This window comes from Sceloporus occidentalis, unplaced genomic scaffold (genome assembly GCF_023333645.1).
Source record: "Sceloporus occidentalis isolate IW3139 unplaced genomic scaffold, rSceOcc1.0.p SCAF_13, whole genome shotgun sequence".
Classification (NCBI taxonomy): Eukaryota; Metazoa; Chordata; class Lepidosauria; order Squamata; family Phrynosomatidae; genus Sceloporus; species Sceloporus occidentalis.
In genome coordinates, this window is record NW_028316993.1 from 4,039,548 (window position 1) to 4,052,389 (window position 12,842).

A 12,842-nucleotide genomic window follows, 5' to 3' on the forward strand; every position below is an offset into this window, starting at 1 on the left:
TTAAAAGAACTGAATTTTTATTATTTTCTGAACCCATTAAAACCGTGAACATTTTAACAACAACCGTCAGAAAACAGTGTCCCAACGCACACATAGAAAACACTAGGAAAATCCCAGAACATGCAAGGCTGTTCGACGCCTCTTTCTTCATGCATTCTTATAAAGAACGCTGCTTGCAACAGGCTGCCAGAAAGCTAAAAAAGAACTAACTTGTCAGTATGTGTGTGAATTGCCTAAAAGTGTAGGGAAAGGCTGTAATTAAAATTCAAACCAGTTCTCTCAAAGAACAGCCAACTCCTCAGGAGTTACAAAGCAATGATTGTCCCACATTAGCTTGCGCTCATCAGTGCAGCGAAAGGAGAAATAGTTGGGACATTTCAAGCCACATCCGTCTTGTGAATTTCATCCAGCTTTCTCTGGACTATACTCAGCAGAGAGTCAGAGTAATGTTTCAGAAGAGAGCGGGTTTCGCTGTCCTGGAGGTGCTTCGGCCAAGAGGACGAACTGTCTGTGGCTGTGGCCGCATCCATGTGGCTCCTGATCGCGCGTGAATCCAGCTCATTTTTCATCCAGCAGAAAGTACTAAAGAGTGAGTTCTTGATATGGAGGAGATCCTCTGCAGTTGAGCCACTGCAGGCAGTCACCTATGGAACGGAGTAGGAACAGCAATCACATTTACATTTCTATACCGCTTCATACTGAACTCAGCAGTCTCTAAGCAGTTTACAAACTATAAGCCAATTGCCCCCGACAACCATCAGAAAACAATGTCCCAACACACGCATGAAAAAGCTGTGTTCAAAGCTCCAGGGATGCTCTATTTATTTGATTCCATTTTAATTTATAGCCTGCCTTTCCCTCAACAAGAGACACAAGGTAACTCACAGCACAGGTTAAAACACAGTACAGCCAAATAAACAATGACTACAATCTATACTTTCTGATTCTTTGTTTTGATATTTGGACCAGCATGGCTGCCTTTAATTCCCCCCCCAAATCCCAAGCAGTTAGTTATACATTCCTGCCTGCCTTCCATCTTACCTCATCATAAAGCTGCAAAGTCTCTTGAAATTTGGTGCACAAAGGATGCAAGTTCCTTTCAAAGTTCTTGACTAGAACCTGGGCTTCTAAAAACAGAAAGAAATTAAAGCTCTATGTATTTGGAGTTTTAATATAGGCAGGGAAGGAAGGGAAAAACAAGCAAGGTACACTTTTTCCATTTCAAATGCTACAACTTTTGATATCAACTGGGTAAATAATGAACTGTTTATTGTGATCATGTTCCTTCAAGTTGTCCCCAACTTACAGCAACCCTATCCTAGGGTTTTCTTGGACAGATTTATTCAGGGGAGATTTACCATTGCCTTCCTTTGAAGATAAGAGAGAGGGACTTGCCCGAGTTCACACAGCAGGTTTTCCATAGCTGAGTGGGAATTCAAACCCTTGTCTCCTGAAGTCCAACACTAAAACCAGCACACCAGACAGGCACTTAAGACTGACCAGCAGTTAAATCCATGTCCTGCTGTCACACTAATCTGAAGGAAAGAGTTTGGAATTTGCCACAAATCAAGTATTTTAGTCACTTACCAGAAGTGCTGTATACTTTAGCATCAATCTTTTCCTTCAGCCCAGAGCAAACTTCCACGGAAGGTTTCTAAAATCAATTGTTTTAGACACAGTTAGGAATCCAGTTATAAGACTGACTTTTCACTTTACTAAAGATGTCTGAGAACAATCTTCCTGACCTTTACCTCTTTGCAAAATACACACTGACTTTTCCCAACACTTTCTCCATAACGGTGTAGTGTCTGTCCTTTGGGTTCATAATATTATTTCCCTCTATAAAGATCATATTAGTTGTGAGCATCAATAAACTTATTAACTTGGTTAAAAAGCATGAGCCAATTGTGTTTGGTCATACTCTGCAACACCTCTGTGTTACAAAAGAGTGCCTCTGAATGAAGATTAGACCATCAGGCTAACACTGCATGCAAAGCAGGAGTTCTCTAGGGCTTGGAAATGTTACTTTTCGGACTACAGCTTCCAGAACCCTGCAGCCAGCATGGCCACTGCCCATGGTGATTCTGGGTAATATAAATTCAAAAATAATGTTTCTAAGCTCTGGATTTACCTCAGAATTTCTTATCCTGCCTTACCCTTGGCAGGACCAGTTCAAGGTTTGGCGCCCAAACATCCACCATGATTCCATCTGTACCTTAAAACTACTGACTGCAAGAGCTGCTGGCCTGCTGAGAAGATCAACTTGCCTCCAGTTTCTTCAACTCACTGGATAGTGGACTCTCCTCCTTAATCAGCTCTGAAGTTGCCATTTCAGCATGCTGTTGGCCCCATGGCAGAAAGGAGGTGGTAAACCTGTGCAAAGGGAGCATAGCCTCAGCAGGGCCTATTTTCATACTGAGTGGTTTCAGTAATGGACAAAGGGGGAAAAAGTCTCTCCCAACCGGTTATTTGTTTGGCAGCGTGAGTGAAATCTGGCAGAGATGCTCAGGCGAGGGTTCAGGAACAAGGTGTCCTCCTCTTCATCCTTGTCTTCAGGTGGCGTCAGATCCTTTAGGCAACCGTCAAACTTTTCTGGATTCAAAAGGGCCAAGAGAAAGAGAAAGCGCATAAGTTTTCTTAAAATATTTGACATCAAAAGCGTGCCCAAACAGATGGGAAGACACTGGGGCAGTCATGCTTCTGTAGGTGGTGGCAGACATAATGAGCAGGGCCTTTGTGACTTTGGGACTGCCTGGCAATGGTGTTGTGCTTCTCCTTCCCCCAACTCATGTGTTACCTTCTGTGTGGGCATCAGCCAGTGTCTCAAAATGATGTTTCAGGTACTTCTCCTGCTCTGGGGTTTGGGGCAAAGAGCTGCTTTGCTGGAAGTGTTCGGCCGGGCCAATTGTTTCCACCTCCGAGGCCACAGATTCTTGGTCTACCAGCAGAAAGACAAGTGAAGGGATGGGGGACAGAAAAGGCTGAGTTAGGCTATGGACTACAAAGAAAGCTTTGAATGCTAGGCCATGTTCTGGGTTCTGCTCCGACTAACTTTGCCCATCCTCCTGAATGACCTCGTACAAGTCTCTTCCCTTCTACCTTACTTCATTTCTTAACATGACACACCACATCTCTTGAAAGGTGGCTGAGGAAACTGCCTCATTTCATGTCTGTAAAGGTAACACCCCATCAGCTTCAGCCTCTCTTTTTCCCATTGGTGCGTTGTGGTTATTTGCCATCAAACTGCCTTCAATTTATGGTGACCCTCTGAATGGGAGATCTTCAAGGGTCCTAGCCCTTGACAGCCCTGTGCAGATCATGCAAACTCAGGACAGCTGTGGCTTCCTTGACTAAATCAATCCTTTTTTCATGTGGCCTTCTTCTTTTCCTATTAGTTTCTGTTTTATTGAGCATTATGGTCTTTTCCAATGAGTCATGTCATCTCATGGTGTGTCCAAAGTGTGATGTCCTCAGTTTAGCCAGGATCAATTTTAGGAGCCTTATGATGACAGATTCCCTTTCTGATGTCCCCATTCATTTCTCTATTCCTCCCCACAATTTTCTGGGGCTGTGTGGGAAGAAGAGGCTGGGAGAGACTGGCTAAATGTGGCTTCTTTTGCATATGCTCTTTGAGGAATCAAGGGCCAAGTGCCAATAATTCTCTAGCCGCTGGGTTAATCTGTAGACATTCTGGGGCAAAAGCCAAGGAAGGGATAAAAGCCTTCTGCAGTTCCCACAGCAAAAGGACCCACATATCTCTAGGTATCAGCAGAAGGGATTATGGGATTACAGGATTAAGGCAGCATTTTCGGAAACTGACCTTCCTGCTGGTGGCCATAAGATGATGCCTCGGAGCCCAAGGGAGTCACAGAGCAGATTTTATCTAGGGGCTTCTCCTTTGTGCCAGCACCATCCTTTTGGTAAATGGGATGAAGAGGTAACTCCTTCACATATTCCCTTTAAAAAAGCCAGACAGGACAACGTGAATGCTGCTTGAAAAAAATATTCATCAGTTAACACTTACTTCAGATTTTGAGAGAACTCCGTATTTGCCAAAAGGAGGAAAAGGTTGCCCTTTGACAAGGAAAATCGAAGTCAGAGAAAAGAGCAGCAAGCAACATGGCTTCTTCAAAGGTCACTGTGGACTGGGCCTATGGTCAGTCCTGTGGCCGCAGCCCTAGGCATTCAGCACAGACTGACCTCTGTCTGTCAGATGGGTGGGTGCCAATCTGTGTGCCATGTAGGCCATGCCCACTGGTTTCCAGCTCTTCAGTTACTTCATCTTCAGAGAACAGCTCTGCCTGCTTGAATTCTTCAGTTACATTGCCTAGGGAGTTCTCGCTCTGCAAGAGAAACAACAGCTTTCTTTACCAAAATGGGCTTGGCTTATTTTTATTTGTTACTTAGGAAGGCTGCCCTCAGAGGTTGAAGGCAAACTGCGGGAAAACAGACAAACTACAAATGATCATGAGAGCCTAAGGCTATAAAATGGCTTCCACAACAGATGTGTGGACTGTTGTTTGTTGTTGCTGGGTGCCTTTAAGTCATTTCTGGCAACCCTGAGGTGATCCCATCATGGGGATTTCTGGGCAAGATTTGATCAGAAAGGGTGTGTTATTGGCTTCTCTTGATGCTGAAAGTGGGTGACATCCTCAGGGTCACTCAGTAGGCTTTATGGTTGGGCAGGGGTTCATACACTGTGTCTCCCACAGTCCTAGTCCAGCACTCCAACCACTATCCCATGCTGCCTCTGAGTGCAGAGGCAAACTTTCCAAGCCTCTTCAAAGCAGCAAGTATTCTCACCTCCAAGAGCAGCCGATCCAAATTCTGCGGCTCCAGCTTGATGTCATCCATGCTGTCATTTTTAATTGGGGTGAAGTAGTTGAGGTCCGGGGCCTGTATGATTTTAATCGGCTCCTTGTTGGCACGCTCGGCCCATCGCCCTTGTGGCTGGTAACTCACCCTGGTGTTATAGGAACTGCTCTCCGAATTATCTGCCTCCCCAAGCTAGAGAGAAGGAGAGAGAAGAGAGTTTAGCAGGTATGTTTCTTCTTGAGGCTCATTTGGGTTAATTATGGAGAAGACCAAGAAAGAAAAATAAACATTAGGGACATTTGTAAGCCTTCTGAATGGATTTGTCTTCAAACATACTAACGTATGTTTAGGGCCCCATAGCAAAAAGCAGTAATCATCACTGTTATTCTTGTTGTTTTTACTAAGCGTGACAAGCTGAAGGGGACTAATTCCCTTTCTTAAGCACCCAGTGGATCAGAACTCATTCTCATCCTTGCAAATGGTTCCTGATATCAAAGTCAAGCCTGTATTCTAGCAACTATCATACTCAAAATGCAGCCAGCTGCTTCACTGCTGTCCGCCTGATCTGCGCTTAAGCAGCAAAGTTAGCTGTAATGAACTCTCACTGGGATTAAGAGGGATCTCTTCATCTTAATCATGTTTCAATCAATTGGTGCCCATTTTGAAAGAGATATGTTACAGCCTTTAAAAAGGGGGAGAAAAGGGGAGGAAGAATGGAAAAAAGAAAGGGAAGGGATGAGGACCCCAGCAGGACCTTTGAGACTAACTGGTTTATTTCAGCATGAGCTTTACAGATTTCAAGCCACTTCTTCAGATTCAGTGATGAAGTACAGTACTAAATCACAGGTATTTCGTGTTGGATGAGGACTTGAGAGACAGTAGAGTTTGAATGCTCAATTAGCCATGGAAACCCACTGGGCAACCTTGGGCAAGTTCCACTTTCTTAGCATTAAAAGAAGAAAACTCTATGGCAGGGTCACTGTTCGTTGGAATTAACTTGAAGGCATGCAATAACAAATATAGGTACCGAATTCTTAAATATCTGTGGCTTGATACTATATTCCATCAGTGTGTATGAAGAAGTAAAATAAAATAAACCAATTGGTCTCAAAAGTGGCCTAAAGTGGTCTCAAATGTGCTTCATGGTTCTGTCCTGCACCCAGCTACTGGGGCCAGTGTAAGAAAGGCAAAGTTTCACAGCCAACTCTCAATGGCAAAAAAGAATGAATGAGGACCAGTCAACACAGCACTAATTCAAATCTACTTCTATTCAGCTATGCCTGTTTATCCATACATGAAGACAACAAGACTGCAACATGCAACTTACGAGTCTCTTGGCCCACATGGGCAGCTTGCCATTGGTCAGGATGCATGTGGGAACTGTTGAACAACAGAGGGGGGGGGGGACCCATAGACATATTAGGATGAGCCATAAATAGAAAGGTTACATATTTCATTTGGGAAAAACCTCCTTTTTGCATGTAATAAAACAGCAAAAAAGCAGCAAAGCAAGAATCTCAAGCAGAACTAGATCATACAGATGGTTTAGTTATTGAGTCTCAGAAACCACAATGATGACTATAAATATATTTTATTCTTAATGTAAAGCAAAGGCAAGTTTTCTCAAAATTCCTGGTCTATGTGAGCTAATAATTTTACCAGGATGGGATGGGTGACGAGAAAGGAACAAAAAGACAATGATAAGAACAAGAACACACACATATTGTAAGAGTGGGCTGAGGTATTCTCACATGCTTACACATGTTTGGGAATTTTCTGTGTGGTTTGGGGGTATGAAATGCCTGAAAATCATGGTGTGTTTTTTTTTTAATCATGGTGTATGGGACCTTTTGGGAGCTGGTGGGAGTCTTTCAGGGGCACAAAAATGGCCTCCAGCAGTTATATGCAACACATACTATGCCCAGCCCTGTGTAACAGGATCCACACTTGGGCACACCCTTCAGCGGGGAGCAGGTATTGGTGGCTCCAGGTTCACTGTGATTCCTACTGAAATCCCACTGCCCACCTGCATCCCTGGCAACAACCCCCTGCCCAACAGGTTTCTGAATGAGTGTCCAGTGCCTTCATACCTGTATCAAGGTCATATTTAGTGGGAGTCTGAAGAGACATTTCCTCCTCTTCCCTTTCCTCCTCCTCCTCTGTTTCATAGTTAGTCAGGCCTTGGGTAGCACAGGGGTCCCTTCTGCTGGGCACAGCAATGTAGGTTTCCTGCCTGAAGGAGGTTATGGTTAAAGGGCTCCCCTTCTTTGCACAGCAACAGAAGGGTATTCCCAGCGGGAGAGGAACGCCTCAATCCGAGCCCCCAAATCCTAAGGTGCCCCAGTACCTGAGCTGATGTGACCAAGGGAGGTTCTTGGCTCTCCTCTGCTCATGGGCTTGATCTAGTTCCATCAAGTGTTGCCTCATGCAGGTGGTAATTTCAGGGCTAAGATGCCATATAAAGATGCAACTGAAAAAAGGAGAATAGGGACACTGAAATGTGGAAATCTATGGGCCTTTGAGAATGGGACTCAGTGGAGTAGGGGTGGAATAGGGCATTGGGCAGGAAGTTTGTCAGTTTGTCTGGACTCAGCTTTCAATCTGAAGATGCCCCGCACCCCACATACAGGCATAAATCCACTAAGAAACCTCTTAGAATTGGGACCTCACACATTTCGAAGGCACACATCTCATGTTCTCTCACCTGTCTCCTGAAACGGTGATCAGGTGTTTGCAGTCAAAGGTAAATTTCATTCCTGTCACAACGTCTGCAATATAAAGATCAACATGATTGGTTTTCACTCATTGGCTTTTTTTTTAACTACTCTTGTTTCTTTAACTGGCCTTGGAGTGTGTATGTACGTAACACTAGGAGGGCCTTATCTCCCTATATGAGCCTGCATGAGCTTTAAAATCTGTGGGAGATGCACTTCTCTCTGCCCCACCACCTTCACAAGCACTTCCCAATGTGGACAGGACTTTGGATACTATGGAACTCCCTTCCTAGGAAAGCTAGGATGGCTCCCTCTTTCTTGAACTTTTGGTGACAGGCTAAGATCTTTCTTTCCCAGCCAGCCTTTGGAAATTGATTTTTACCTTGAAAAGAGCTTTTTTTTAATGGTGCTGTACTCTTTTTCATCTTTGGTTTTCGATAGGCCATTTCTAGGAATTTGTTTCATAACCATGAAAGTTAACAGTGAGAGTAACTGAGAGGAGGTAAAGAGGAACTTGGATATAGTCTTTCTGAAAAACGACCGAATCAAAAGAACTAAAGAAAGAAACGGCCAGACTGCCGAACAAACCTGAATGGCCAAACATTTTGGCGACACATTCTCCAGAGCGGAAGTCAATGATGGAAATGCTCTTGTCAGAGCAACTAGTAGCCAGGAATGTTCCAGAAGGATCCAACTGGACCTGTCCAGGGGTTGAAAACAAGGGACCTCACTCCTTCATATTTAGCTTTTATATTAAAAAATACCACCTTACTGTTTGTAAAACAGTTTTCTTTTCTCAATGAGACGGAATAAGGACTTGGGATTCCCATGTTCCAGAAGGCGAGCGTCCCCTTGTGGGCAAGCAAGCAGTCTCTGGCTTTGCACTGTGAGAAACACATTCCTGTTTTTACATGAAGCTTTCCAACATAACTTGCTTACCTTCAGTAAGGATCCGTCATCACCTTGGGAGCCTTTGTAGCACCACTTCTGCTTCCCGCTGGCCGTATTGTAAACCCTGGAAAGAGAGCAGTAAAGTTAAGCTTGGTGTGTTCAGCAGCCTCTTAGTTTAGCAGAATGAAGAGCTGTTCTTTGCTATTGGCGGCTACAATGCCCCCTTCCTTTTGTTGGCAAGCAGACAGGCTTTTAGAAATGAAGGCTTTCAAGGAAAGGACTGCAAGCACATAATAATAAGTGCAAAACAGAAAGGGTGCAGTTAACAGGGAAAGCCAGGCATGCACAAGGAGAAACATGGCAGGAAAATGTTTGGTCTTTTCTTGTCTCTAAAAATCCCACTATTCCAAGGGATAAGTGAGTTTCTGCAAATGCTGAGCATGGTAGTCACAGAAGAGTTTACCTGACATTTCTGTCCTGACAGGCCACAGCAACGTATTTCTGGGTTATATCAACATCCATGTCGTACAAGGTTGTTTTCTCAGCTACATGGTGGGTTCGGATGAAATTAATTCCATCTGGAATCTGGAGAGGGAACCCACTCAACAATGATTTCAGGCATGTGCAAAAACGGTGTCCCAAAATTTTAAGTAATCTAGAGCAGTCTGGATGTGGGTTATAAACAAAGTATATCTGTACAATGTTGTCAGAGCCAGGGAGAGTTACTTTTCGTGCTGCAGCTCTCAGAATTTCACCATCCAGCATGGCTGTTAGCTTTGCTGGCTCTGGAATTTCAGAAGCTGTAGTAAAAACACTCCCCAAAACCCAGGCTCAGAATGTACAAATGGGGTGGTTCCATTTTGTTGAACACCAACAGACTTCTGGATGAAGCAGACAAGCTGTTCAGGTTTATAACAGTAGTCCAAATGGATCAGACCTTGCATCTGGCTTCTCCATTAGCCACCTGAATGCCTTTGGGACTGCTTCACAACCACCAGAAACAGGGTCATAATCCCTCCTCCCCATTATTGCTCTTTAAGTGCTGGCACCCTGCTACTGAACATGGAGGCTCCCTATAGCCACTGAACATGACTATCCTCCATTAAGGAATCCAGATCTCTTTTAAATAATCCTACAGCTGTGGTCATTGTCACATCTTATAAGAAATTATGCAAATCAATTATAAAAACCTTTTGAGCGCTGCGAAAATAGATGCTTTTGTCGGCTCCACAGCTAATCATCTGAACGTCTCCATTTCCTGCAGGGCAAAAAGATGGCGGGGGCACATGAAGTCTGACAGAAGAACCCAATAATCTCCATTCACTTCTTCCACAGTTTAAGGCTGGGAAGTGAATCTACTATGTTTTTAAGAAAAGAAAAGGTTACCTGCATTTAAGATGCAACAGCCTTTGTAACTTACCAGTGAACTTCACAGCAGTTATGGCTGAGGAATGGTCATCCAATGTCTGCTCTAGTTTGTAATTTTTCTCCACATTTAACACGTGGATCAGTCTGTCTCGGCTTGCTGAGGCCAGCAGAGCCATCCCTAAAGGCAACAGAAAGGATGCTGAATTGTGGAATGGGTCCAAAGAGCTCTCTAAAAATTTAATTTCAGAACTGCATCACAACCCTAACAAACTGATGACAGACACGGAAAATATGGCGGGATACAGACGGGCAAAAAGGGATGTATTCATGACGTCATGAAGGTAGCCTTCAGACGGGCCTTACCTGAATGCCGCCATGAACATGCCCCCCGCATGCCCCAAGCGGGAAGAGGCGGCATTAAAAAGGTGCTGCTTTTCTCCGCTTCTTTTCCGTTTGATGCGCAGCTGCGCAGCTCTGTCTGTAAGCTGCTGCACCGGTACGTCAGAATTGCTACGCCGCTAATTTAAGTTGCCCATTTAAAAGCTCCGTGTCTGCTGCGTCGCATAATGAGTCGGGGTCCTGGAACATGCGCAGTTTGCAGTCAGGCTTTAATTGCAGCATCAGCTGCCATGCAGGTGTGGAAGCTGCAGCACAGCTGCAGCGCATTTTAAGACTCGTAACCCTAACCCTAACCCTAACCCTAACCCTAACCCTAGAGCAACATGTACGCATGCGCTGCTTGGAAAGTTTGGACTTTAAAGTGAGCCCCTACACACATTCCTGTGCCATTTTCACCTAACAATAAAAACCGCTAAAACTGTAAATATTTACATATGTACAAGGGAGGTGATGGGGGATGGCAGCGGCGACAGCTGTGGCTGTGCACTGCAGATTCAGCAGGAGCACGGGGACCAAAGGAGAGGAGGCATCCATGATGCTGGTGACACTACCAACGTGCAAGCGGACAAGGATGCCAACACCAGCTGATCACCAGCTGGCAGGAGACAACCATTGTTCTTGGGCAGAGCGGGGGAAAAAGTTTTAAAGGGGCTTGGGCACTTTAAATGTGCCCATAGGCTTTCTGCCGCCGCTACTTAGCGCTGCAGCTGCGCATCCGCCAGCCGGCAAAGGGAAAAAAAAGCCCCGTTTTTGGCCGCCCGTGAGGAAGCTGCCTTTCTCTTTGCAGCGTCCTCCGAGGCGGTGGTTTGGAAACTGCGGGTCCGAAACGGCCCCAGGTGAGGCGTCTTCACTGCCCCCCATGTGGAAGCCCCATGCACCTGAGCCACGCCCCCAGGGTGGGCGGTCTGGAGGCTCCGTATTCAGCAGAATACACCTCCAAGACGTCTTCCCCTGCCCGTCTGTATCCCGCCTACGTATGAGAATGAAGACTGAAATAGAAGTCAACTGTTCATATTATCTGAAATGTTACCAGTTTCTTGTTTAGAATATTCCAAGCAGAGAACTTCTGAATCGTGGGCTTCGACTTTCATCACTTCGTCCATATATTTTAGCTCGTGTATCCTGTAGAACAAACAGACATTTGACGTTCATTGACAGCACTTGGGGTATGGAGCAAAAAACAAACAAAAATATATGAGCACCAGATCATAATAACTGCTTTCTGCATGGTGTAGACCAACTCGTGACATAGATCACTTGGAAGGTGATGGACTCTCCTTCACCAGAGTTTTTAAACAGAAGTTGGGTGGCCTTCTGTCGGAGATATTTTAGCTATGGATACTTTAGCTATTCATTACATGATCTCTGCATCCCTTGAAACTCAACAACTCTATGCTTCTATGGTTTTCTCTGGCTCTAACCCATTACCTGTAGGATATGTATTCAATATTGTCAGGGTTGTCAAGTTTATGCCTACATGTGTCTCTTTTTTGGTTGATGCAGAGGTTGGCGTTCCCTACCTCCCTCTGCACTGACCAAAGGCTCAACCCGGGACATAAATGGCTACATCCCTGTAGTCAGCTGCAAAGTTATTACATAACCCAGTAAGACCTCTAGAAGACTCCATTGGTCCTCAAGAAAAGATGTAATCACTTCACATCCAGCTATCAGCACTTCTCTGTTCCCTCACTGCTCTCACCAGGCTTGGAATAGCTGTGGCAGGGCAGTAGTGAGTCCACTGAGTGAAAGGGTTAGTGAATAACAAAGACAAAATTCCATTTGAAGATCTCCTTCTTAAAAGGTTTGTGAGCTCCTTGTTGAAGCTGAAATTCCATCAGTTCCTAATGGAAACCTGACAGATGTAAAGGGACAGGCTCAGGACACACCTCAAATTCCCAGCTCTGTCACCAGAGGCCAAATGCTGGCCATCAGGGCTCACTTGCATCACACGGACACCAGATTTCACATCAGGGCAGCTGGTATTTTCACCTCGATCAGGAACATTTGTTGAATCCTGTAAATGATGGGTGTTCTTCTCCACGTATACAACCTTCAGTAAGTTCTTTAAGAAAGGAAAGAAGAACATGCATATGTGTATACACCTTTGTGAGCACACATTACACTTTTTTCTAATATTAAATGTTAAAACTGTTATACTTTTCTTTTTCCTCCTTTTTACTGGTTTAATATAACCCACTTACTTGTGGTTTTATTACTACAACTTGTTGTGCATTGAGATGTATCTGATTTTTTAACTATGTTGTGGCCCATTTTGCATCCAGGTACTAGGAGAAGGGGAGGATCAAAATAAAGCAAAATATCCTCTTCTACCTGGATAATAGTGGAGACAGTTTGGAGCTAAAACTCAATCAGTTACAGTCATTTTGAGCCCTTGAAATGCCTCCTTTCTAACCTACCAAGTCACTGGGATAGATCAACAGTTGCAAGGTAAATCTCTTATCATATCTAGACTGATATACTTCTGACTAAAAATGGAAACTTACATTACTGTAGACATTATTTGAAAAATGAGCTTGTGGGTCATTTCCCAAGTTCCAGAAACGTATAGTGTTATCCGATGAACATGTTAAAAAGGATCCTGGGGGTAGGCAGCTTTGATGGTCTTCAAACTCAGGATAAACCTAAAAATACATC

The 12,842-nt window shown here is 44.4% G+C and overlaps 1 protein-coding gene across 3 annotated transcripts in view; it reads right to left on the reverse strand.

Annotated features, from left to right (window-relative positions):
- The window catches only part of WDR62 (WD repeat domain 62), a 19,885-nt gene continuing 7,043 nt past the window's right edge, over nucleotides 1-12,842 (reverse strand). For 2 of the 3 annotated variants that reach the window (XM_089478989.1, XM_089478988.1), the window contains exons 10-30: nucleotides 12,692-12,829; nucleotides 12,074-12,249; nucleotides 11,218-11,309; nucleotides 9,841-9,966; nucleotides 9,611-9,678; nucleotides 8,884-9,005; nucleotides 8,469-8,544; nucleotides 8,118-8,229; nucleotides 7,520-7,583; nucleotides 7,163-7,285; nucleotides 6,906-7,048; nucleotides 6,143-6,195; nucleotides 4,804-5,007; nucleotides 4,201-4,343; nucleotides 3,821-3,957; nucleotides 2,798-2,938; nucleotides 2,463-2,592; nucleotides 2,268-2,373; nucleotides 1,588-1,654; nucleotides 1,042-1,127; nucleotides 1-644 (exon numbers count right to left, since the gene is read on the reverse strand). In XM_089478989.1, the coding sequence (XP_089335115.1) occupies nucleotides 378-644; nucleotides 1,042-1,127; nucleotides 1,588-1,654; nucleotides 2,268-2,373; nucleotides 2,463-2,592; nucleotides 2,798-2,938; nucleotides 3,821-3,957; nucleotides 4,201-4,343; nucleotides 4,804-5,007; nucleotides 6,143-6,195; nucleotides 6,906-7,048; nucleotides 7,163-7,285; nucleotides 7,520-7,583; nucleotides 8,118-8,229; nucleotides 8,469-8,544; nucleotides 8,884-9,005; nucleotides 9,611-9,678; nucleotides 9,841-9,966; nucleotides 11,218-11,309; nucleotides 12,074-12,249; nucleotides 12,692-12,829 (2,574 nt within the window). In that variant the 3' untranslated portion in view covers nucleotides 1-377. Of the gene's footprint in view, nucleotides 645-1,041; nucleotides 1,128-1,587; nucleotides 1,655-2,267; nucleotides 2,374-2,462; nucleotides 2,593-2,797; nucleotides 2,939-3,820; nucleotides 3,958-4,200; nucleotides 4,344-4,803; nucleotides 5,008-6,142; nucleotides 6,196-6,905; nucleotides 7,049-7,162; nucleotides 7,286-7,519; nucleotides 7,584-8,117; nucleotides 8,230-8,468; nucleotides 8,545-8,883; nucleotides 9,006-9,610; nucleotides 9,679-9,840; nucleotides 9,967-11,217; nucleotides 11,310-12,073; nucleotides 12,250-12,691; nucleotides 12,830-12,842 lie in introns of those variants that run through there. The other variant, XM_089478990.1, reaches the window with a different exon arrangement.